The 26,961-nt window shown below is 33.3% G+C and overlaps 2 protein-coding genes across 3 annotated transcripts; both read right to left on the reverse strand.

Annotated features, from left to right (window-relative positions):
* Positions 1 to 821: 821 nt before the first annotated feature.
* LOC108464360 (uncharacterized) lies at positions 822 to 4,755 on the reverse strand. The gene is made up of 4 exons (XM_017764631.2): positions 4,064 to 4,755; positions 3,359 to 3,463; positions 3,052 to 3,226; positions 822 to 1,337 (listed from the first exon to the last, which is right to left on the reverse strand). The coding sequence occupies exons 1-4, from the start codon at positions 4,753 to 4,755 to the stop codon at positions 1,131 to 1,133; spliced, it is 1,179 nt and encodes a 392-aa protein (XP_017620120.1). The 3' UTR covers positions 822 to 1,130.
* Positions 4,756 to 5,353: 598 nt separating this feature from the next.
* LOC108464359 (uncharacterized) lies at positions 5,354 to 15,203 on the reverse strand. 2 transcript variants are annotated; one of them, XM_053024171.1, is made up of 4 exons: positions 14,795 to 15,203; positions 8,623 to 8,748; positions 6,782 to 7,068; positions 5,356 to 6,417 (listed from the first exon to the last, which is right to left on the reverse strand). In XM_053024171.1, the coding sequence occupies exons 3-4, from the start codon at positions 6,951 to 6,953 to the stop codon at positions 5,465 to 5,467; spliced, it is 1,125 nt and encodes a 374-aa protein (XP_052880131.1). In that variant the 5' UTR covers positions 6,954 to 7,068; positions 8,623 to 8,748; positions 14,795 to 15,203; the 3' UTR covers positions 5,356 to 5,464. The 2 variants fall into 2 exon arrangements, with proteins under 2 accessions (XP_052880130.1, XP_052880131.1); XM_053024170.1 differs by having other exon boundaries at positions 5,354 to 7,068.
* Between the last annotated feature and the right edge of the window lie 11,758 nt (positions 15,204 to 26,961).

The following is a 26,961-nucleotide window of genomic DNA, read 5'->3' on the forward strand; positions in this document are numbered from 1 at the left end:
GCAAAAGATGTTTGAAAATCTAATTGGAGAACTTGGGATAGAAGAGGAGTGGACTGGTGGTCATTTTGGCTGGAAGAAGCTGTCGGTGGTGATGGCTTTAATGGCCGCAAAAATCTTGTTTTAGGGGTCAGTGTTGGAGAAGAAAACCTTCTAGAGAAAATTAAAAGAGTAGCTAAATAATAATAATAATATGAAGAAACCGTTAAAGCGCTTACCACCAATTCAATAACATTTAACAACAATTTCAATAATGTTAGAAATCAGTTTGTAGTTTTCTTTTAATTATCTTACAAGTTCAACTTGGGATTAAGTATGCATGTGGGAGAGAAGCCATAGCCGAGAAACCAGCTCCTTTCCACTTGATTAATTGCTTGTCAATTAAATTCACTACTTTCAACCCAGAGATGATAGATGTTCATCAATGGCAATGCTATCTTATCAGATATACAAGTTTATGGTTTATAAATCTAGTTAACAGTTCTCTGTCTCCATCCTATTTTCTCATCATCACCAACCCTAGGAAAGGTCCCTGCTCTCTCGCTATCAAAATACTATATTCAACAAGTTTAGACAGTACAATTATACGAATGCATGTAAGCATGGAATACACATATTCTATTTGTTTTCATATACTCGTACTATCCGAGCATCTATGTTCAAAATTTGTATATGTTTCAATCACAAATGACGAACAAAATATTTTAGAGAAAAATGAAAATTCAAATAACTCTCTTTCCATTTCCATCCCCCTCTTTCCCTCTCAACCAAAATGGAGACGTGCTTCCCATTCCCTCCTACTTTCTCTCCATCCAAACTGACTATTCAAGATTTCAAGATATTTTATTTAGCTAATGCAAAACCGGCATGTGCATGGTCACAGTTTGACGAGTATAAACTGGCTAACTTTAAACTTTGATCAAACTTAATTACATTATTTAGCAGTACGCTAAAAGCTATGCACCCACCCTATTTGAAAATTCGAAGACTAACAGTCCTTCAAAATCAAAACAAAGGAACACATACAAACTGTACAAAAATGGTGCATTCACTGACCCCTATCAAGGTTAGCTTCTACCTGGATGTTGCTGAACTAGCTGAATAAGCTTACTTGTTGAGTTGCACGAAATTAACTATTGTTGCCTTGAGAAAAAGAACTCATAGTCAGGGTGCCTGTTAACAGATGTCTTATTTCCCTTGTTGACAACTGCCCTTGCCATAAGAGATGCAGTCTCCTCCAAAGTCCTTAATCGCTCCTTCAGTATCCAGGATGGACTTAATCCCTGGTTTTCACAAATATCATTTATTGTAAAGTGCCTCGGCTGGAACCAGCATTCACCCTGTTCAAGTGAGGTGCATTTCTGATTAATGAATCCATCGTCTTTAAAAATAGATGCACTACATTACAAATGCAGCAGCAAAACAAAATTTAATAACTACCTGAAGAGACAGTGACAAAAATAAGAAGATATGCTTTCCATATTAGACCGGATCAAGGACATTATTATTTCATAATCAACAAATGGATAATTTCATGATTCTTATACTATGCAGTATTACACGAATGGAATGTTTACTATTGGAACCTAGTTCTATAATACACCACTTAAATAGAATAAACAACAAAGATAATAACTAATCAATAAAGGCAAACTCAATTCATGTATCTTGATCCATGAGGCTAGGATGCAGATTTTTTATTCAAGAGACAAAGACGCATTCTCCATATTCAAAGCTAATCAGCTAAGTTTCACCAATCAATTCCAGTTCCGATTTTATCTAAGGGCTCAAGCATAGTATAATCTTTTAATGTCATTGTTCACGGTATGGACTCAAGAGGTGAAGCTTCTTTTTTTTTTTTTTTTCTGGAAGGGGGAAGGGGGACAAAATGCAACTTTACTATTGAATTAACTTGAACGTTTGCAATCTTTAGAAGGGGCTAGAAGAACAATTTTTCATTTGGGGGGGAGGGGGGGCCAGCAAGGCCCCCTACCTGCGGCCCTCTAGCACCACCCTGACCCTAACACTCGAGCAATACCAATAAGCACATCTATTTTGATAAGGAACTAAGATAACATACCAGAAAAGTTTATATTGACTTCTAAACATGAACAAACATCAGTTAGAAAGTTTTAAACAATACGGTTGCTTCTGTATTCGGTGCAAATGACCGGAAGAAGACAGTAATATGGGATGCTGATGAAATGGGGTGAAGTAGAATCACCCAATTAGGTAATTTTGCATCCGTAATCCTACCTTTCTGAAGCTCCTTAATCAGGTATATACAGATACAGGTACCAACATATATAAAGTACTTCTGCCAATTTCAACTTGAATGTAATTCTGAATATTTAGGATGTCCCAAAATAATAATCACTCACGCAAAATATAATGGACAAGTATATATTTTGGTACCTGAACTTGGCTTCAATTTGGTACCTAAGCTTCTTTTCAGTCCAATTAGGTACTTGAACTTGTCTTTAAGGTTCAATTTGATACCTAAAGTTTTTTTTTCTGAACTTGGCTTTTTGGTCCAAATTAGTACTTACGATAAATGACTTATTTGAACCATGAAGCCAAGTTCAGGTACCAAAAGATATATTTACCCAAATAAAATTCATTATTCCAATAACAGAGAATTACATAACTAACTCTTTAGACTCTTCTAGGTTGGGATTTTCATATGTGGATGTAAAATTCAAACAAACCAGCCAAAAAACCCTGTCATTAAAGTAGAACTAACAAAATTTATAAGGCTGCTCTTGTCCATTAGGAACAAAACAGTATATACAGATGACTGCTTACATCTGGCAAAACCAAGCCTGGTTAATGTTCAAGAAGCACCTATCCAAGTTAAGGATTAGTGCATGTCCATATTAAGCTAAAAGAAATACATCAAAGTACAGTTGGATGTTTGCCAAACAAATAAATTAGGCAACACATCTTAAAGTCTGTTTTTCTTATTAGAAAAAGAAAAAAGAGCCCTGCAAAGCCACCAAAAGTATCAAAGTTTATATTCAAAATGATAGTAATTGAGTAATTTATTATGGGTACCTGAGCATTGTAACTCTGAAGACCTACAACAGGAGATACTATAGATGCATCCACACTAGGGTAATCAAACTTGGATCTTCTACGAACCAAAAGGCCAAGTGAATGGTAAGTCAAAAATGCTGCACGAAAATTCCCATCTGGGATTTTATAAATAGGATACCATGCAACAGAATACCTGAAATATAGAACAACAGAATATTAAAACAAGTATTGGTATATCTAGGTAATACAGAACTTTCATCTTACCTAAAATAAAACCAAAAGATGCATCATTATTTAGTTCAGTGAAGCATATTTTATCACTAACCAAGATTGAGGATGCAAATCATGTATATTTATGGAGTTCAGATAAACTGGATCTCCATATATTTTGCACTGAGGAGATGCATCATCTCTAACCAGGTCTTGTATCCTGAAACAAACAGAACCACGAAAATAGACTTGTTACTTCATTTGCAAAATAAAGCTTCCTGAAGCTGCCAACAAGAGAATAGGGTTAAACCAAACTATAGTGACTAATTAAATATATGCCAACCTGTATCTTCACCTGCTGTCCCACAATTAAATGCTTGTTTACTTTTAATCAAAACAAGGACAGTGAATTATAGATATCATTAGCAGCAAGAACATGCACAAATATAGCATAAAACAAAAGCCCACCTAAGACTTATAGTCTAAAAGAACCTTTCTACTGCATTCAGCCTAGCATTCTCTCCGAAGCAAGTGCAGCCAGATCACGATTCCACTCATCAAATGCATGAGAGGCCAAGAATAGTAAATGTAAAGTTTTATGAGTATTTAATGATGCAAAATGGAAAATTACTACACGCATGCTTAGCAGGTCTCAAGGGAGAATAAGGGAAAGGGTTGAAAGGAAACCAAGAAGTATGAAAGTAGATTCAACTTGGGGAGGAAACTTGATGCATAACAGAAAGTACTAAAATAAATAAATTTAGCTAACTGAAGTGAAATTTCAAAGGGAAACTACTAAAGAAATACAATTAACACTTACCTTTCATATAATGCCAGTCTTTGTTGAGGCTGTTCAGATTCAAAGTACTCAAAGGCCAGTTCAAGACAATCAGACTGTGAAATATCAACTGATTTAACAGGCAACATATCTTCAGGAGAAACTGGAGAAGGTTCTGATCTAAACACATCATCAACTTGCAACTGACTACTTGGTTCTGCAGTGCGAGGCTGTGGAACAACTGCTGAAAATATTGGAATGGAACCACAATTAGTAGAGTTTCTTGAAGTGGAACTGATATCAGAAGTCACAGAAACACCAGGAGAAGAAATTCTGGTGTTATTCTGGGTGGAATGACTTTTACTGTTCCTGAAAAGTTGAACTGCTGACAAGTAAGGAATAAAGTGGGCACGAAATGCAAACTGATCAATACCCAATCTTTTTGGATTTTTATAATCTTCTGCCCTTATTTCTAATCCATATCTGCCTTGTTTCTCATACCACTGCCACAGACATCCCAATGGGATGTTTGGTGTCTCATGTCTACACAATAGAGCACTAGGAACCTGGTCCAGCAAGCAAGTTTGACAACCTACTGAACTGTATGAATGACAAATAACTGGAGAGCAAAAGTGAAGAAGCCTTTCAAACTCGGCAATGGGACACCCAGTGGCCATCTGAACAGCTTCAGATGCCATATGTGCCTTATAGACATCATCCAATGCCTTTGCCATCTTGTTTAAATCAGTTGCAGCTGCTAATAAATCTTGTTCTCAGGTTTCATCAATAAAGTAATCAGCCCCACTATGCTTGTTTTCATTCTCATTTAAACAAGCATCAAGATTCCTCAATTTTTTAATATTGTTCCCATTTTCGAGAAAACTAATTCCATGTCCTGGATCCTTCCCAGTCCTACATAGTGTTCCGGCATTCTCAGAAGAAGAAAGATTTTCAGAAAAAGAAGTAATGTTCTCCTCAAAGGTATTTTTGGAAGTCCAATCTTCAGCATCTGGCCCATTAGCATGTTCCAAAGACAAATTGGCAGATTTAGAAGATGTTTTCAATCCAAGATCCTTTATCCTAATGGGTATCCATTTCTGCATAACAGAACCCAAAGTATGGCTTTGCTTGCCATTTTCAGCCAGAGAAATTCCTTTTTCTATTTGAGCAATACCATTCACCATCAGATGAGGGAGATGAACTGGATTTTGTTCCTCAAGCAAATTTAGCTGATCCAAAGGGACAAATGACTTTTGCGGCAAGCTGTCTTGATTATCTACACATAGATTATTCAAACCTAAACCAGTACCACAGACAGTGTCACATGGTTCTGTGCTGCTTGGACCAGCTTGAAAGTTGTTAACTGATTCAGTTTTCATGGTCCCAAGCCTTGGACAATCAACCTGAGAAAAAGACCTTGAAAGATTTTTAGTTAATACATGGTCATACATAGGATTTGAAACATCTAATAGCACTTTTTGGCATGCTAGTCTTCACATGAGCATTTAAATTTACCTTGATGGGATGACATTCCTTCCTGGAAAAACTGTTGTTTTCTTGTTTTGATGCTGGAGTAACTTTTCTTTTGAACTTCCTAGGAACCATGCTTTTTAGCTTCCTCTTGCCATCAGTAATAGATAAGTTTGTTACATTGGTAGCATTAGGATTTCCTTTCAGCACAGGAGCATCCTTTAAAGAAACATTAAACTCTGAGCATATTGGACCCGTTTTCTTCAATTCAGAGCAGCATTTCTCTACAGGATTCTTCTGAACCCTTTGCCAAACAGAATGACTGTTCTCTGTTATCATTCGACCATGCAAGCTTCCCATAGTTCCAGGTTTGCAAGTACTAGGAGTCCCAGGAATACATTTAAATTTCTTACCCCTCTTGCCTGATGCCACCATTCGTCCACCAAGGCTGCTACAAGCCAGACCATGCTTGCTTTCCCCCATATACTCATGGGTTTCTACAGTACTACATAATGATTTTTGATGATAGGAGTCCTCCTTGGTACTGGAACCGGGTAGCTCTGATTGACTGATTTCATGGATGTTGTCATTAAATGGCTTCACAATATGACCAGCACTTGTACTGTCTTCACTGTTTGAACCAACAGAAACTGAGTCCAAGGCTAGAGAATTATGCATATCAGAGAAATCCTTCTCATGTAAACCTTCTAGAGGGCCCATATGTGAAAGATGTTTCCTCTCTATAGCTCCTTGACACCTGGAAAGTTGCTGGTCTTCACTACCAATTTCACAATTATTTAAATGATGCTCCCTAGGAAACTTCTGAACTTGAGTAGGTACAACAGATCCAGTTATATCCACTTCGTCAACATCAGATGTGCTTATATTTGGTGAACCAGAACTTGTAACAGCACCATTGCTGCTTTCTGCAAAATCAATCACATTAAGCAAGCCATCAGAGGGTGAAACTTCTGGTGAAGTTGCACCTGATACTACTATACAACAATCTATGTCATTATTATCACAGATTTCAGATGCTGAAGTTGCACGGGTATACTGCGAATAAACTTCTGACTCCGTAGAGCCAACATCACAGAACTGTTTCTTTTTATGTTTTCCCTTTTTTTTTTGTCCTCTTTTGTGAATTTCTCCTTTTGGACTTGTTTTCCTTGGAACAATCAATGAACATAGCAATAAATCCTTTTGACGTAACAGCAGAGGAACCATTGCAAGTGATGGAAAAATGATAGGAAGAATTGCTTGACACTTCACTAAATTTATTTATTTTACCAGAAAAGGTCTTGTTGCAAAATTGATGTTGGACATTGGATCCAGAAAAGCTTCTGCCTCTAAATGGCTTGGCAGGATAAGTAACTGCAGGTTGAGGCCCTTTCTGTGTCTTCCATCTATCAACCATAAATGAATTGACAGATGAAGAGGAGATCAGATGCAGGTCATTCATATTCACCTGATTTCCAGATCTTAAATGGTTAGTGTGATCAAAGCATTGCAAGGGTAGTGCAAAGATTCTCCACTGCCCATCAGATTCAAGTGTAGGGAATGTCGCAATGGCACACCTAAAACATTAATAGGCAAAAGACCCAGTCAAAATATCTAGCAAGTCCTCACAAAATTCAAGTGTAGGGAATGTCTAGCAATATGTATCAACAAACTAAACATATTTCCTGAATCATAAATTTACCCCAAGTAGAGATAGACAATTGAAATTTTTAAAAGAGTATGGCCTAAAGATATCTAGCAAGTCCTTACAAAATTTTTACACCCCTTGAGTCACATTTATATACAGTGCAGACAGACAATTGAAATTTTTAAGAGTGTTTGTCAAATCTTTGCAAATGAAATGCATAATTTGCATTAACTGGTGGTTTGGAAGAAGGAAAATAATTTGTCTATATGTTCTATACATTAAAAAACATAAAATCTTTTGGCTCCTCTATTTCCTTCTTTTTATTTATTCATTTTTTATTATTAGCTTTTGGTAGCAGGGAAAGGGTCATTCACTTCATTTTGCACGTCATTTCAACAAAATGTGAGGTACTTTATCTATGATATTTGTTCAAAAGAAAAGGAATTACTTTTCATTTAACAAAATATCCCTTCTTAAGAGATGGATTTCAACAGATTTGAAACAAAGATTTTCTTTCATATGGATCAGAATATTAAAAGTAAACAGTAACTTCTTTTTCATTCAATTCCAATTATAGAGTACTGAAGCTGGAATTTTGTATTTTCTTTTTTGTAGTACACAAAAGCTAGTTTCACGATATGGAAGAAAGATACAATATTAAGAAATGAGAAAGTATCTAAAGAGAGTTATTTGAAAACAATTATTAAGCATTCACATTGAATGCAGAAATCTAGGGAAAAAAATATTTGAGGAAGAAAATGAAGATTGACAGCTTAAGCACTATCTTAAGTACCAACAAAAAGAAATTTTATTAATTTCTATGTTTGGAATATGAATTGGGAGGATGGATTTGAATTTAGTTTGTTATATAAATTGTGAATGATGAAAGTAAATGTTATCTAAAATCTAATTAAGTTTCAGTACAGCTCTATATTAAAAATAGTTCAAGCGGATAACTTCAAATTTCCTGAATTGTTAAGATACTCCAAATCCTCTACTAAAACAAACGAAACTATCAGGTCCATGATTTTCAAAATGATCAAGAAAGCCATTTTTTTTCATGAGCTAGATTGCCTTTTAAGCTAAATTAAGTTCAAGTTTTCAACTGAACTACAAGTGAAGAGGCAAAGGGCTTTTATTCAAGTCATAGTTAACACTAAACCCAGGTTTGAACCCTGGACACCACCTACCTCTTATCCAAAAGAAAAAAGGAGGAAAGAAGTTTAGGTTTCCAAAAAGCAACCTAAAGCAACTTTTGGTGAATCACTTTTAAATTAAAGCTGTAGAACATACAAGTATATTCTTACATATCTAACAACCAAAACTGGACTACTTCTGGTCAATGTTCCTCAAATTGAAAGGAGAAATTCCAGAGACCTGAATAATTTATTTATAGTGATAGAAAAAAAAATTATTCAAGCTGATCACAAAGTAAAAGATTAATAACTTAGTAATTTAATATTGGCATAGGAAAGTATCTAACCTCTGATGATCTTCTTGAACCGTTAAGCTGCAAAAAATTCTTCGACCGGTTAGTCTGTCCTACCTCTGACACTTTCTGATTATCTAGATGGGTTTGTGGAAGGGCACAAGGCATCTTTTGCTATGTCTGTCAAAGTCAATAGCACAAACTGTTGAAATATGTATATATTTTAAATTTATTTAGGTAGATAAATCTTATTTAGGTAGATAAGTTTTATTCATATTCTAGGAATATTTTTATTTTATCTTTTAGTAGTTTATTAGGACAAGGGAACTATTTTCTTTTATATTTTAGTAGTTTATTAGAATAAGGGAATTATTTTCCCAATTAGGATTAGGACTCTTTTCTCTATTTAAGTTCAATTCTTCAATTAATAATATAGAACACTTTTATTAAAAGCTCTCTTAAAAACTTTCATGGCATATGAGGTAGGTTAAAATCTCTAGTAACATCATGGTTAAAACAGCCTTCACTAGAGATAAGAAAAAATCTTGGTGCGATCACTGCAAAAAATATTGGCACACTCGAGAAACGTGTTGGAAGCTCCATAGGAAACCGACAAATGGAAGGAAAAAGAGTAACAATGGTCGTGGTTCACAATTAGGGGATAACAGAGCTTCCCAAACAACTAATGGAAATTATAAGGGCCAAAGTTCTCTGGAAGGGTCTCCATTCACTAAGGAACAATTAGAGCATCTACACAAGTTTTTTCAATCACCACAATTTCGGATGAATTCTTCAATTCCTAACTCATTCAATAATCCTTCTTCCTCTTTTGCCCAATCAGTCTCGATTTTTTTTTTTCAAAGTCAAGCCTTGTAAAACAAACACATGGATCATTGATTCGAGCTAGTGATCACATGACTAGTAGTCATTTTCTTTTTTCAACTTACACACCTTGCGCAGGAAACAAAAAAATCAAAGTAGCAGATGGGTCATTCTCGGCAATAGCCGGGAAAGGCACTGTTAAAATTTCATCTTCCTTGGTTTTACATGATGTTTTTCACGTGCCAAATCTAGCTTGTAATCTCATATCGGTCAGTAAATTATCCCAGTCCTCAAATTGTCATGTTATTTTTGACTCCTCTATGTGTAAGTTTCAAGACATGGTCTCGGGGAGGATGATTGACAATGCTAAAGAATTTGGTGGAATTTACTTCCTTGAAGACGACCATCTAAGTCAACCAACAACTACTTTATGTTTAAATTCTGTTTCTGATAAGGTTATGATTTGGCATTATAGGCTTGGACATCCTAATTTTTACTATTTAAGATATTTGTTACTTAATCTTTTTAAAAATAAAAGACCTTCTTCATATCATTGTGAATTTTGTGAATTGGCTAAACATCATCGGTCATTCTTTCCATCTCAAAAATATAAAGCCTCCAAACCTTTTTCGTTAATTCATAGAAATATAAAGCCTCCAAACCTTTTTCGTTAATTCATAGTGATGTTTGGGGACCTTCAAAAGTCTCGACCTTTTCAAGAAAACGTTGGTTTGTCACTTTTATTGATGATCATAGTCTACTTTGTTGGGTGTTTTTATTAAAAGATAAGTTTGAAGTTAAAAATGTATTTCAGTCTTTTTATGCTATGGTGAAAACACAATTTGGTGTGAAAATAGAAATAGTTTGGACTGACAATGGTGGAGAATTTTTTAGCGACCAATTAGGTGTTTTCTTAACCAAACATGAAATAGTCCACCAAAGTTCTTGTACAAATACACCACAACAAAATGGGATTGCAAAAAGAAAAAACCGACATCTTTTGGAAGTAACTAGAGCCTTGATGTTCACTAGTCAGGTACCACGTTACCTTTGGGGCGAAGCCTTGTTAACAACTACATATCTTATTAATAGAATGCCCAGTAAAACTCTAAACTATAGAACTCCTTTTAGTCTCTTTAAAGATAATTTTCCTAACTCTAAATTGATCACAGATTTATCCCTCCGAGTTTTTGGGTGCAGTGTTTTTGTTCATCTTCACAACCAAGGTAAACTAGATCCTAGAGCAAAAAAATGTGTCTTTGTTGGTTATGCTTCTACTAAAAAGGGTTACAAATGTTATGATCCAATTGATAGGAAGATTATTATTACTATGGATGTCACATTTGTTGAAACACAATCTTATTTTGATTCTAATCTTCAAGGAGGGAATTATACTAAGGAAGATTCTATAATTGATCAAGAAAAGATTAGGAATATACAACATAGGGATTCTAATAATGGGGAAGGCGAATTTATAATTAACACAGAAATTAATGATGTTAATGTTAATGAAAAGGAGGATGAAGGTGTAGAGTCTAATTATGAGAACAAAAAACAAACAAAGGAGTTAATTGTTTATTCAAGAAGAAATCGAAATCAAGAAAGTGGAATTCACCAGATTCATCACCAAAAATCCGACCCGCAAGATCCTGTCAAAAGTCCAGGTAAAACTCATAATCCAGTCAATGAATTTTCTGATTTAAATATTCCAATTGCCAAAAGAAAAGGTGTTAGAAATATTGTCAAATATCCCATGTCTAACTTTGTATCCTATAAAGCCTTGTCTTCGACATTCTCAACCTTTGTTTCGTGTCTCGATACTGTACAAATACCCAAAAATGTGAAAGATGTTTTACAGGTTCCTGAGTGGAAAGAGGCTATTTTAGAGGAGATGCGCGCTCTTGAAAAAATAGGTACATGGGAAACAATGGAATTACCTATAAGGAAAAAAACAGTGGGCTGTAAATGGGTGTTCACAACCAAATTCAAACCAGATGGATCCTTAGATAGATACAAAGCCCGGTTGGTGGCTAAAGGGTACACTCAAACATACGGGATAAATTATCTTGAAACGTTTGCTCCAATGGCCAAATTAAATTCCGTTAGAGTTCTTTTATCAATTGCTGTTAATCTTGATTGGTCTTTACAGCAGTTAGATGTGAAGAATGCTTTCCTAAATGGAAAACTTGAAGAAGAAGTTTACATGGATCCTCCTCCAGGTTTTGAAGAAAAATTTGGAACTCGAGTATATAAACTCAAGAAATCTTTGTATGGTCTGAAGCAGTCTCCTCGAGCTTGGTTTGAACAATTCACTCAAGTTGTTAAAAAATAAGGTTACTCACAAGGGCAAGCTGATCACACAATGTTCTATCGACATTCACAAAAAAGTAGAATAGCAGTTATTATAGTTTATGTCACTGATATCATTCTTACAGGAGATGATGTGGATGAAATAAGGCATCTCAAGGAGCATCTAGCATGCAATTTGAGATTAAAGACTTGGGTCCTTTGAAATACTTTCTTAGAATAGAAGTTGCTCGATCAAAGAAGGGTCTTGTGGTCTCTCAGAAAAAATATGTGATTGATCTTTTAAAAGAGACTGGGATGAGTGGTTGCCGCCCAGCTGACACACCAATTGATCCAAATGTAAAATTCGAAAATAAAAAAGGTCGATTAGTTGATAAAGGGTAGTACCAAAGATTAGTTGGTAAGTTAATTTACTTATCACATACAAGGCCAGACATAGCTTTTGCAGTGAGTTTAGTGAGTCAATTTATACACTCCCCAATGAAGGAACATGAAAAAACAATGTTTCGAATTCTAAGATACTTAAAGAGTTCACTGGGAAACGGCTTATTCTTCAAGAAATCCAAACAAAGAGGAATTGAAGCTTATACAGATGCAGATTGGGCAGGCTCAATAACAGATAGAAGATCTACATCAGGATACTGTACATTTGTTTGGGGAAACCTTGTGACTTGGCGAAGCAAAAAATAAAGTGTTGTAGCAAGAAGTAGTGCAGAGGCTGAGTTTAGATCAATGGCTCAAGGAATTTGTGAAATGATGTGATTAAAAAGAACTATGGAAGAGCTGAGTAAACCAATAACTTCACCAATGAAGTTGTACTGTGATTGTAAAGCTGCCATTAATATTGCTCACAACCCAGTCCAACATGACAGAACTAAACATGTTGAGATTGATAGACACTTTATCAAGGAGAAGATTGAAGAAGACCAAGTGTGCATGCCGTTTGTTCCTTCAAAACAACAGATTGCTGACATACTCACCAAAGGACTCTCTAAGACAAACTTTGATTTTCTTGTAAGCAAGTTGGGCATGATTGATATATATGTACCAACTTGAGGGAGGGTGTTGAAATATGTATATATTTTAAATTTATTTAGGTAGATAAATCTTGTTTAGGTAGATAAGTTTTATTCATATTCTAGGAATATTTTTATTTTATCTTTTAGTAGTTTATTAGGACAAGGAACTATTTTCTTTTATATTTTAGTAGTTTATTAGAATAAGGGAACTATTTTCCCAATTAGGATTAGGACTCTTTTCTCTATTTAAGTTCAATTCTTCAATTAATAATCTAGAACAGTTTTATTACAAGCTCTCTTGAAAACTTTCACAAACATATAAACAGGCAACCTTATAAAGAGCTGATGAAGAGTACTCCACTCAAAAGTTACATTTGAGAGCAAAGTTTTTCCACACAAGTTATAGAATGAACAGCTGTTTATAAAATCTATTGGCAAAAGCATAATGGCTACCAACAAATTTCAGTCAAAGAAAAGCTCTGAAAAATACCCAGATTAAAGTAACTATTCCAACTCAATATAGATCAAAGAAGAAAAAATAAAACTCAGGAATGGGGTATAAGAGAATTGGACAAACTATGGAAAAAAGATAGCTGATGTAAAAGACATTTTAGAGCCATTCAATGAACTAACCACTACTACCACACACACTAGTGATAGCCAAAAAGTTTAAAAAATAAGCAATCATCAAAAGTCTTTATGGAAAAATAATAAGAGGAAAGCAGGTTTTGCGTGTACCAATTTCTTGAAATTATATTTCCAATGCAAACATGGAAGTGCTAAACGATTTCAGTTTCTCGGGTAAATAGTGAAATGACCTTTCAAGCCAATTTTCACTTTAATTTCACATAGCATAAAATAGGAAGATTCTGGACTCAACTGAAGCAGAACTATTAGTGTGTGTCAAATAAACGGTCATAGTGAATATGATCTACTTAAGAAATAACTAAGGGCGGTAGTTCAGCTCAATCAAAAAAATCTAAATTATTTGAAACCACAAAAGGCCACATAAACCACAATGTTAACTAGTTGCTCAATCATACTGCATGCAACAAACACCACAATTTTCGGAAAGCTGAAACAAAGAAACAGCCACACTAGTCAAAGAGTTGAACATAGGAAAGTCAAATCAGGTTCTCCCAACAACCAGAATAATCCAAGCTTTTGCAACATATGACAAGCAAGATGCTAGCAGCCATTAGTAGAGTTAGGAACATTAACCACAGACAAAATAGGCAATTCAAGAAAAATGTTTGATGTCATATTTTCGGGTTTTTTTTTTTTTTTTGCAAAATAAACAATGCAAATAAATTTCTCGTTTCCATTAACTTCAACTTTTCAGAGTGGGGGATTATTTGTCAATGTGTTCATAATGATATCTTATTTTAATCTTGTATTAAAAGAAAAACACATATAAAAGTAAATTTAATAAATATATTTAGTTTAACATAAAGTGTAATAAACAAACAAAATGTCTAAAATTTATAGTAAAAATACATTAGACATATAAACATAATGAGTTACAATACGATCCCTATTTCTATAAAATCAAACAAATTTATATAATATAAAAAAACATATTACAGAAAGAAAATTATAAAGAGTGTATGAATTAAATAATACCATCAAAAGTATAATCATATCAAATGTTTTTGGTTACTTCTTGAGAAGAAATTATCAGAATTAATATAAAATATAATTAAATAAATATTAATCAAAATTCTAATATAATTATATAAAAAGCTAAGAAGATAATTCGATCTAATTATTTAATTAAATATAAGAAAACAATACAGAAAACCAATTCCTAATTATATTATGTTACTTTAAAATTTAAATACTAGTAACCTTATAATTTAGTTCATTATATATCTTTTACAACATGGAATAAAAGTGTTTGCATTTAAAATTCTGGAAAAAAATAATTAGCAAACAAAGAAAAAAAAATGGTAAAACCCAGAAAAGAGATGCTACACCAAAAGGGGGGGGAGCGATTTTACCAGAGCTTTCAAGAGAGCAGTAAAAATCTAATCCAACAAGAAAAATAAAGAATAAAAAAGAGGTTGAATTAAACTCACCAGAATCATGCGACGATTTGAAGCTTCGGGAAATTGAAAGAAGAAAAGAGTAAATGGAAATTGAAAATCATAATAGATAAAGAAGAGAGTGTGAAAATTCTAAAAATAAGGAGATTCCCAATTTTTCCCAACAATATCTGAGGAAACAATCTAAGGAGAGGTCAAAAAAAAAAAAAGGAAAAGGTTCCCCAAATTTAGGCGTGAGGTTCAGATAGAATAGCTAGAATTAAGTATAGAAATAAATTTGCCATGTGATTTTCAACAATCAGTCTTCAATTTTCTTCAAAAACCAAAGGTTCAAAAATAGATGCCAGAAGGAAGGCCAGTACGATTCTTTGTTGTCAAACACTTGCTACAGGCCCTTCCAGTTTTGTCAGTGTTTTTCTTTTTTCAGTTCCAGTTCTTGACTAGGGGTGAGTTTATTCTTTTAGACTAGGTATGAGTTTAATTGGATGGTACGTTTATCTATGGTTAATGTAAAAATAATAGTGGTGATGAAATTAGATATTATAACGATACTATAGCGTGAAATAAAAAGTAAAATAAATATACTGTACCGCATCTAATCATCTATCCAAACTTACCCTAAGTTTGAATTGGGGGAAGGGTGAAAAGAAAAGATACGGCAAGTAAAAGAAAATAATTATGTTAAAAATATATAATATAAAAAATTCTAATATGAATATAATTATATTTGTAAAATTTATAAATCTTTTTTCTTAAGATGTCGCAGTAATGTGAATGTAAACTGAGCCTTAATAAAATAAATTCTATAAGTATAAAATAATTTAATAAAAGATTATTTTTGAAGTTTAAATTTTATCTTAGTGAGGCAAATTAAATAAAATTGTAAGGATTTTGAAAAATTGTCTCTCTAGATGGAATATGTTAAAAAAGATTACTTATTCAAATCTTTTCTTGAAATTAATTAAAATTTTTGAATTCTTTTAAAATTCATTTTAGAATTTAAAAAATTATATAAATAAGTATTAAATTTATTTATTGAAAATTTAAGTATGGAATTTAAATTATAAATTTGTTTGATATATTAGTTAAACTAATTACAAAATGTAATTAGATTGTTTGATAAATATAGATTTTAAGTTATGAAAAATTAAATTATACATATTATCCTTAATTTTAAAATATTTCACTTTATTCTAAACAAAATTCAAATTTTAAACGTAAAATATTGATAGGATAACATAATATTAAAATAAATGAAATAAAATTGAATTAATTGAAAATATTCTATATTAAGTGATAAATAGCTCTTATCTACTTATTATTTTTCACACTTTTTATAGAAAAATTTTTATGAGGTTATTTTTATTTTGAATTATTAAACATGTGTAAAAGTTAAACAAGAATTGTCAGCTTAGTATCAATATACCCCCGATAAAAGCTACAAAAAGGAAAGGAAAAATTAGTTTTTTGAAAAAAACACACAGAAAAATCTAAATTAATTCATCATATGCGGGAAAGCCATTTGTTTTTTCAGCACAAAGACTAGCTCCGAGCTACTCAATAATGTTACCAAACACATGCACATCTTCTATCCTATCAGAAGCCATCTTAACAATGTGATCAGCCACTTGGTTCTTCTCTCTTGGAACATGTCTGACACTCCACTGATCCATAGTCTGTAATATCAGATAAATCCTTCTTACCAAAGCTGAGGTCGATTCAGCCAAGTGTCTATTTTGAAAGGCATTGACCACCTCTAAACTATCAGCATGGACAATTACCTTGTTGTAACCCTCATTCTATTCGCGTACCACACTTCTAGTAGCAATAAAACCTACACCTAACTTAACAACCTCGTTAGTATGTAAGTTAATCCAATTACCTGAAAAAGGTAGGTTAAGAGCAATATCAAACTATCTTGGTGAGGCCTTCTTATGAGCTAAATCAAACTACTTAGCTTAGCTAATAGATGATTTAATATTGTTAGAGGAACTCCAAGTTATTCCTTGAAACACAAAAAGGTTTTTATTTTTCCATATGCGCCAAGCAATTAAAACAAATAGGCAAGTCCAATTGATCCCCTCATTTGGCATCCCTAAAGGATTGCATAAATTGGACTTTATCAATTCAAACAAGTTACTAGAGAAAAAAATGAAACTAAGTTGATGATTAATTAGCACAATACTTAACTAGACTTCTTTAGCAGCATGACAATCCCTAAGCACATGAAGAATGTCCTCAAAATCATGATTACGTAACAGAAAAAAAAAAAGCCATCATGGTCAATGCCTCTCATTATCCTCTCCACATTGATAAGAATATGTTGTTTAAACACGAGCTATAAGAAAATTCGAACACGTTGAGGTCTTTAAAACTTTTAACCTATTTTCCAACACTTATCCTTCGAATTCCACATGGCTTTTTTGAGAGACCAATATGCACATTTAACCCAAAACTCATTTGAGGTGCGAAGCCAATTAATTCTATTTGTTCATGCAAAAGGGTGAAGAGGAGGAATGCTTACTATTTTTTTGGCAATGAACAGATCAAGATTCTACATACCCTCCTCTATTACCATATCGCTAAGAGTACAATCTAAATTAAAATACTTGTAAGCAAACATGTAATTTAACAACGACCCTAAGTTCGGAATCCAAAGATCCTTCCAGCACCAGACAGAATTCCCCTTCCTAACTGACCAAATTAAGTTCTCGCACAATAGAGGCCATACCTTGCAAGGGATCTCTAGACAAAAGAACAGTTTCCTCGCACTATGCTAACATGTAGACGCTTCTTCATCCCATACTTTGACCGAAGAATATGAACCCAAAGGGCGTTATCCTTTGAGGCTAGGTTAAACCCCAACTTTAGTAGGAAAGAAGTATTTTGGTCCTCTAGGTGCCTGAAACCTTAACCTCCACATCTACGAGGTTGACAAACAGAGTCCCAATCAACCAAAGACATCTTCTTCCTTCTATTAATAGACCCCCTTATAAATTGTTAGACGATATGTTCAATTTGTTCGCATACACCTTTTAGAATCCTCATAGATTGCATAAAATAATTTGGGATGGAAAGAAATACTGATTGTATGAGAGTAATTCTGCTTGCAAAAGAAAGTTGCCTAGCATCCCAGTTACTCAGCTTGCTTCAAACCTTCTTCAGCACAAACCCAATGTACCATAAGTTACTTTGTCATGGAAGAGAGGGACTTCCAAGTATGTTCCAAGGTTATGAACTCTTTGGAAGCCAAGTAAAGTTCTCAACCTATCACTTAGTTCACTGTCCACACCTCTAGAGAAAAAAATGTTGGTCTTACGAGCGTTAACATGATGACTTGAAAGAGAGTAGAACATGTCAAGAATTTCTTTAAGATTCAAAGCATGCTGTAAATCAACTTTGGAAAAAATAACCAGATCATCAGCAAAGAATAAGTTTGATAACTCTGGGCACGAACGATACAATTTGATAGGACTTCATTCACCACTTAAAATAGTTGAATGGATACCATATCCTAACCATTACATGCACAATGCAAACAAATATGGAGATAGAGGGCACCTCTGACAAATCCCTCTTGCAGGCATGAAATTTTGAGTTGGCACCCTATTTCACAAAATCTGCATAGTGGAATTCGAAATAGCTGGCATGATAACTTTCCTGAGAAAATATAGAATTCCAACTGCTCAGGGCAAACCATTAATAAAGTCTCGTCGTACATTTTCTCTAGATTAATTTTGACTTTCATCCACATCTTCTTTTTACCCTTATAGAATGTATGACCTCCTAAGAGGTAAGAATATTATCAGAAATGTTCCTTCCCGAATGAATCCAGCTTGCTTAGGTGCAATGATTTTAGGAAAAACCACATTGAGCTAATTAGTTATGATCCTCATACTCAACTTGTATAAGACTGAATAGAGACTGATAGGTTGAAACTCGGAGATACTCTCAAGGTTAGGTACCTTAGAAATGAGAATAGTAAGCGTGTTGTTTAACCCCCGATCTATCATTTCACCATCAAACACTTATTTGAACCGCTCACAAATATTGCCACCAATACTCCTCTACTGGTTTTGGAAAAAAAAAGCACATGGAAACTATCACTGGCAGGGGCCTTCAAAGGTGCCATGTTAAAAAGAGCACTCTTAATTTCCTCATCTGAAATCACCTTCCCCAAGAAATCCTTATGACATTGGTCAAGCTATGGGAAAGAACTAGGAGGCAAGTCTCCCAACAATGTTGGTAGCTCCCCATACAACTTTTGAAAAAAACTGATCGTTTCATATTAGATATCATCTAAGTCAAAGATCTAATCTCCTACCTGATTCCTTAAAGTATTGATGCGATTAGCTTTCCTCCTTTGAAATGTGCAGTTATGAAAGAACCTAGTATCTTGATCCCCCAAATTAAGCCAATCACATTGAGCCTTTTGCTTCCACAAAAGCTCTTCATGATGAAGAATAGAGTCTAGCTCCTCTCTATCCTCCAACTCCCTTTGTATCAACCGAACTGAACCATTTCATTGCCCTCTGTAAGCTAGATAAAGTGTTGAACAACTTCTTTTTACGAGCACTGATATGACTATAGATAGACTTATTCTAATCCTTGATGCTAGAAATAAACTTAAAGAGAAAATCAAACATGTTACCATTAAAACTCCACTTTATTTTTTTATGAAATCTGAAAACCTCGGATGTTCAATCCACCGAGCCAAAAACTGAAAGGGTCAACCTCTAGATAAAATGAGTTTTGGTCTAGAATTAATACAAAGGGTCTTATGATTCAATTTGAGCCTCATCAAATGGGTAATGTCACACCTAGATTTCTTTAAGGTCTCGAATTTAAAGGATTTTTGGGAGTCAATTGAACAAAATAATGGGTTGGTGGGCTTTACTTGGAATTTTGGAAAATTTTGTAATTGTCTGGTAAATACTTAAGTTTCAATTCTAGTTTGGTAAGGTTGGCACTGGCTGGTTCCTTAGTGAGGGACAAAATAATTAATGATGGATGGCTAAGGTTAACTATAGAGATTGTGCTAAATTAGGATATATATGTGTGTGTGAGGGAGAAAAGAATTCTCCTCAATTAGTTTATAATTTTCTTATCCTCTGCATCATCTTCTTCGGTTGTTTTGAAGAAGAAGAAAATTTAAGAGAGTCCTACATGAAGCAGTGGTCATGAGAATTGATTGGAAGTAGAGAAATTGAAGAATTAGTAAGCTCCCTTATCTTTCTGTACTCGTGGTTTATAGGAAAAGAGAGGGTAAAGAATTCTTGATAAATTTTTAAACTAAGTTCTAGGTTTTAAGGCTTGAATACCTTTGATTCAACCGATATATGGTTGTTGTGCTTAGCTTCTAGAATGATGGAGGCTCTGGCATTTGGAAAAGCTAAGCTGACGAGGGTGAATAAGTCCAAGTGAGTTTCTATGCTTTGTCGCTGGGTTATCATTGATAATGAACTGTTTGGATAGTTTGTGTTTGAGTTTGTCTGAAACTATTGTTGTGTATGAAAATGGTAAATAAGCATGTTGAATATGACTCATACCATGTAGATATGTACGATGGATGTCAAATATATATGAATTGACTAAGTAATCAATGGCAAACTGTATGACATAGTAGTAAGTAATAAGTGTAATGACTTAAGCGATATGCATGATTATATTATATGCAAAAGTATAGAGGAATTTACCTTGATGGAGTAGATAAAGATAAGAATAATTGGCATATTGGAGGAATGGGCAAACTGAAATAAGGATTCAAGGGAGCTTGGGTGGCATCGAGGAATGGTGTTACATCCCAAAAACCAGGTTAGAAGAATCGGGTTTGTAAAAATCTAGAGTGGTCACGTCCCGATTTATAAAGCTTTATACGTTTGTAAATAAATCGAGGGTTTGAAATAGATACCAAAATTAAGATTATAAATAAATAATTAAAGTATTAAAACAATATAACCAAACGAAACTTGATTACGAGGTTTAATTTGAAAATGATGTGTTTTAATTGAGTTAGGACCTAATTGAAAAATGGGAGAAACAGGGAGTGACCAAAAGGGCAAATTGCCCAATTTTTAGGAAATTAATCTTCTACTAGGAATTTCCACTGCCTTTTTCTTCTCTCTCCTAACCTAAATCCCCATCCTAAGTTTAGAGAGTAAGTCTTTCCTATACTTGTTGCTTTTGTTGATAAGCCATGCCTAAGTAAGTTGGGTTGTATTGTGTGATGCTATTATAACAGGTAATATGTGAAAAAAATGTGAATATGATATGTGATATGTTGTTTTTAACGCACACATGAAATATGATATATGATAGCTCAAGGAGCATTATTTTGGCACTTAAATGCAATTAAATATGAGTCTGATAAACATGTATTGTGTATGAGATTGTGGTGTGAATGGATGGAAATGAAAAAAGTTTATTTGCATTAAAATAGTAAATAAATATGGGTAATTGTGGATATTCTAGCCTAATGATCTCTTGAAACCTGAGTTCGATTCTCTCCCTATTATATTTTTATTATTTTCGGCAAACTAGGGTAAACATCATATCCCGAAATAAATATATACAATTAAGAAATAAAATTAAGCAAGAAATGAGCTTGAGGCTTCATGGTTAAGAGTTAGAGCATCTATCCTAAGGTCCTAGGTTTGAACCCCTCCTTTTCCTTTTAACTTTGTGATTTCGGCAAATATGCCCCAAAACATATATACAATTAAGTGTCTAAAATAAGTAAGAAATAAGACATAGGCTAAATGGTTAAGGCGTTGGTGCATCCTCCTTAAAAGCCAAGGTTTAAGCCCCCTCCTTCCCCTTTTATTTTGTTAAAATTAGTTAAGAAATAAGCTATAGGCTTAATGGTTAAAGTGCTAGAGCCCTCTAGACTCATGTTCGAGCCCCCTCTTTTCCCTTCATTTTTCCAATTTCGAAAAGGCTAGAGGAAATTTACAAATTAACGCCCCTCACTCTTAAGTTGGGTAAATTGAATGTTTTGCCCCTAGGGTTTACAAATCCTAAGAATTAATCAATTTTTTTCTAATTAGAATTCATATATTGCCCTTTCTCAAAATTCCAATAGAATTATGATTCCACTTTCTTTTCCTAATTAGATTTTTATATTACCATTTTTCAAATTCTAATAGAATTGCTCTCCATCTTTTTATTTCTTCTTTTGCTATTTTCTTTCCCTTTTCTTTACACCATATTTTCATCATAATTGTTGACAATTATTTTGCTTTCCCCGAATCAAATCCTTCCTCGTGCATTTAATTTCTATTAGAGTTGAAAATGTTTGTCAATAACATCCCTATTCTTGCCAATAATCGGTAAGTACATCTTGATTTCGATGTTTAGATCCTGAATTTTCGTAATATTTCTATCAGATGCTAATCTTATGTTCGATTAATCAATATTTTACGGTTCTTACCGAATCTTTTATTAATCTTGTCAAATCTTGAAACCAATCATTAATTCGGGTGTAAATATCATTTGAAGAATCAAATTTAGGTAAAACAAATCAGAATCGGGCATGATGGACATTGATCAAACTCCCAGTAAAAGGTGTATGTTCTTTCCCAAGTGAATTAGGGCAAACTATGTGTAGGATTAAGGCCACTAGGTTTCCCGCACGACCACCACACAACTATATGCCTATGTAAACCTTAGGCTAGTTCATGAAGAACACGACCTTAGCTCTTCCACATAGTCTGCCGCACGGTCGTTTCTCTTCTATAGGGTAATTTTTAACGTTTACCACACGGTCACAAACTGTTAGACGGCCTGGCCTCAAGGCCGTGGGACCTCTATTTTATAATTTTGCCCAAAATTTTGTGAATTGTTCAGATTAGTCACTGTATAATCCCCAAATTATTTTTAGAGATTTTGTACACTCAATTGTGTCCCTGATATTATGAGCATGCTAGAATTTGAGAGCTGAGAATTGAATTACGAATATTATAATGATGATATATAAATGTTGCATGTCTATTATCACTGTATTTATGATGAATTGTTATTATTATTCTCACCACTATATTACTGGTTGCATGTTCAGCATGCCTAACGCTACTATTGAACCGAAAATATGGTAGACATGTCTACTATAACACGCCAAACTCGATCTTTTAGGAGGATTTGAATCTGACATGTCACTTCTTAGAAATCATTATCTTGAATTGTTTTTGGCATATACATTATAAAACCATAATATTTGAAATAAACCTTTAATAAAATATGGAAAATAGTATAAGCTAAGTGGCGTATAGAATTTCAATAATATGTTTTATCAACCTAAATAAAAATACTTCTAAACCATTCCATAAATTTTAATGAAACTTTATAGAGCCATAATTCTTTAACACAAGTCTTAATTACAATTTCTTTTCAAAAAACAATCAGACATCACCCCCATCATCATGCATAATACAAAACAACAGAAGTCGCATAGTAGCAGATGTCTTCTAGCGTAGTCTAACAAAATGTCTTCCTTCAATAGTAAGCCTGAGAAGAAAAAAGGAAACAGGGTAAGTTCAAAGAACTTATTGAGTTCCATAATAAGTCTTATCAATAATCATTAGTACTTTAAACATATCAAATCAAAAAGTCAAACACAATCACACAGTTCGCCAGATGGCAAGTACTATACAGAGACAATCTATACATCGGTTTACTATTCCTTTGGCACATACACTATGCCCATATGACCATACATATAAACCTTATTCATGCCAACCACGTACCCAGATCCTTAGTCAGATTCATATCATATATTCCATTCATATTTCTTTCTCTTTGGAACTCACTAAGTTCATACGAACTTATTTGTTACATTTTTCCTTATCAAAAATTTGCTGATTGAAGGAAGACTTTGATCAAAGATTACGCTAGAGAGTTGTTAAGATTGTGAGTTGGTTGTTTTGTAACTATATCATGCATGATATATAAGTGCATTTTGAAAATGATGTGTATAAAGAACTTCTGTATACTAAGACTTTGTTTTTATAAGAATTTTATGAAGTATTAATATTTGTGTTTAAGTCAATATATTCTATTTATGAAGTATCATATTTGAATTTATGTGCCATATGAATTATATAATATTTTCAAAGTGATGATATTTCTTTCACCTTATTAAAATAGCAACAAAATTTTGTTTTAATTCTATAACTTGTAAGAATTCTTCAAAGCTTCTACCAAAATGTGTTTAAGTCAGTCTACTTTCAAGTAGTAATACACTAATCTTGGATCCTATTATAAAATTGGGTTTGGCATGTTACAAATTTCGTTATCGAGCAGTATCGCCCAAAAAGTCTCAACAATCCATATTTTATAATGACATTTTCACTTAGTTTAGACTTAGCATGTACTTAGGACGGTTTGATTGGCGAGTCTCTTTTATATTGGTTAATTGATTAGTTATTTTATTAAGCTATGTTAATTGGTTCTAATATTTTTTTTCTCAAAGCATGATATTATTACATGAGTTATTTGTATGTTTTAAAATTCCTATTTTTAGTGTGTATAGAAGAACGATTTATTAAACGGGTTGCTCCGGTGACTATTGTAATGCTCTAAATCCAGTCGAACTTTCAAATCGATTTTGAGGTGTTACATTAATTCATATGAATCTTATCTAATATACAAGTTGGTTATCTTAGTAACATGTTTTTCTCATTTATAACTATATATCGACTTTATTGACAACATTGAAAAAAATTAGGACATTAGTCACATAATTACCATATTGCCATGTTAATATATTTTCCACTTAAAATATCATATGTCACTAAACTTTCCTATATTTCAAATTACTTATGATTGCCAATTCCGTGAAAAACCAATTCCATAGCATATTATTAATCAATATGGCATTTGATAACCAAATATTATACCACAACTTATCAATTTTTATTTTAATATTTTAAAACATAGAACTTACAAATTTTCACTTAAAATCTTATTTCAACATAAACTCATTTTAATTACACAATTTACCATTTCTTAACCTGTTAGAATACGAAAGGTAAGAATATCCAAGGGTATCTACCTCGTGGATGCATCAATACTCAAAATCAAACTTCCAAATGTTTGAATCCACTCTCATTCTTGTTGAAAACCTAACATCCAACATTTCCTCATGTTCTCATATACAGCAAATAACCAAACATTAGAATCTAAGCTTTCCGAGCTTGTACTTAACAACTAATATTAAATAACAAGCTAGATAAAAATCAACACTTCTTACCTCGATGAAGCTTTTTCTCTCTAGCTTCTATTTTCTCTCTCAACCCCATGAAAACCCTTACTGAAAAATAGAGATTTGAAGGTGGATTCAAGCTTATGAAAGAGTTTTTTTTAGGTGATTTTAATTAAATCTCAAGGTGGTTGTTGGATCTTTGAAGAGATTTTAAGAAGAAAAAAAAAAGCTTGAAAAATGAAAGAGGAGAAAAGAAGACCTCTATGGAAGAGGCTAGTCAGCAGCAGCAAAGAGAATGGCTGATGGGGGTTTTCTAACTTACTTTTCCCATTAAAAGTATCATCCATGTTGGCCAAAAATCCAAATCCAACACTTAAATCTAAAATTCCATAACTTGTGGCCCACTTTTCTAATACATGACTCAATAGTCCAAAATTATCTCACATCAAATATATAATCTAATTAATATTACATTATAAAAATTGTGGAGAAATTAGTAAAATTCCCTTACATGATACCTTAAATGATAAGATTATCATCTTGCGCTTTTTTCCCTCAAAAGCACAATTTCTTCAGAATAATAAGCACTTATCCAATCTAAAACTCATATTTCACAATTAAATTTTAATAATAATCCTTGGATGAAGAAAATTACAATTTTACTCATTTCTCAATAAAAATGGGAAATTTATTAGTCTATATACTTTCAAATATTTTTCAATTTAGTCCCAAAAGTGATTTTCTATGACAGCCCTAATGTGACCCTAGTCGGAAAGTGGTTTCGGGACCACAAAACCGAGTCATAAAAATAATTAATTGCTATATTCTATGCTTATTATGTGTGTACATGAGTATGTGGAAGTTTCATTCTCTAATTTTGCCAATTACATGAGAAATTATTAAATAGGGATCAATATGAGACATGGTGAAATATGATAGACTAATTTTAAATGGCTTGTTAATGCATGATGACACAAGGGTGGACTTGCATGTCAAATTCCCCAATTCCTTTGTAGTGGCCGGCCAAGATGGATTGTTGATGGGCAATATCTATGTTAATTAGATATTATAATAAGAAATTGGGTTATTGGAGATAAAATATTGTTAGTAAAAGAAGGTAAAATGAAAAAATGATGGAATGCTCATCTTTCTTCTCCATTGCCGTGACTTGAGGGAGGAAGAAGAAAGGAATTCTTTTGTTCATGATTCGCTTGGATGATGCTTAGGAAGAGGTAAGCACTTTGAAATTCTTGGAAATTTAGGTATAAATAAGGTGATTAGTTCAAGTTCTACTCATTCCATGGATTAAGTTTGGTTGTTTGGAGGTTTGATATTCGCCAAGTAGTTTGAAGCTCTTGGTACATATACTTTTTCTTGAAGGTTGAAATTGGTTTGTTCATAAGGGGGGTACCGAATGGGGTCATTGAAGGGTCTTAATGATCAAAATGTGTGGCTTGGGTTTATGACATTCGGTTAAGGAATATTGTGTGCTAGCAAGTTTGGTTTAATATATATATGTAAATCACTTTGTATTTGATGATTAGAAAAAAATAGTGAAGGGCAAATTAAAATGATGTTGGATAAATTTTAGTATAGTTGTGCTTAAGCATTCGGTCATTGATGGGCATTGTTGTAACCTAATTGTAGTTGCAACTCTTAATTTTGAGATGGAATTTGTACATATAAGTTAAGTGAATGGTTAGGGCGAATGAGGTGTATAAAATATTAAAGCATGCTAGAATTATACATTAGTAAGAATGTGTAATTGTACTAAATTCTCTATTTGAATTCGGTTAGGAATAGTCATGGTATGAGCTCATTAAGGGTGCTATCTTATAAGTGAATGTAGCTTTAGTTAACCTTATGTGCCATGCGTGTGCTAAAATAATTAATGAATTGGATGTTATTATAGGTGTATGGTTGGTCTTATTATTAAAAATAAGGGTTGAGTACCTTGAATTTCTCTTTGATATTCAAAATGATTAAATCAATTTAATTGTTA

Source organism: Gossypium arboreum, chromosome 13 (genome assembly GCF_025698485.1).
Source record: "Gossypium arboreum isolate Shixiya-1 chromosome 13, ASM2569848v2, whole genome shotgun sequence".
Lineage (NCBI taxonomy): Eukaryota > Viridiplantae > Streptophyta > Magnoliopsida > Malvales > Malvaceae > Gossypium > Gossypium arboreum.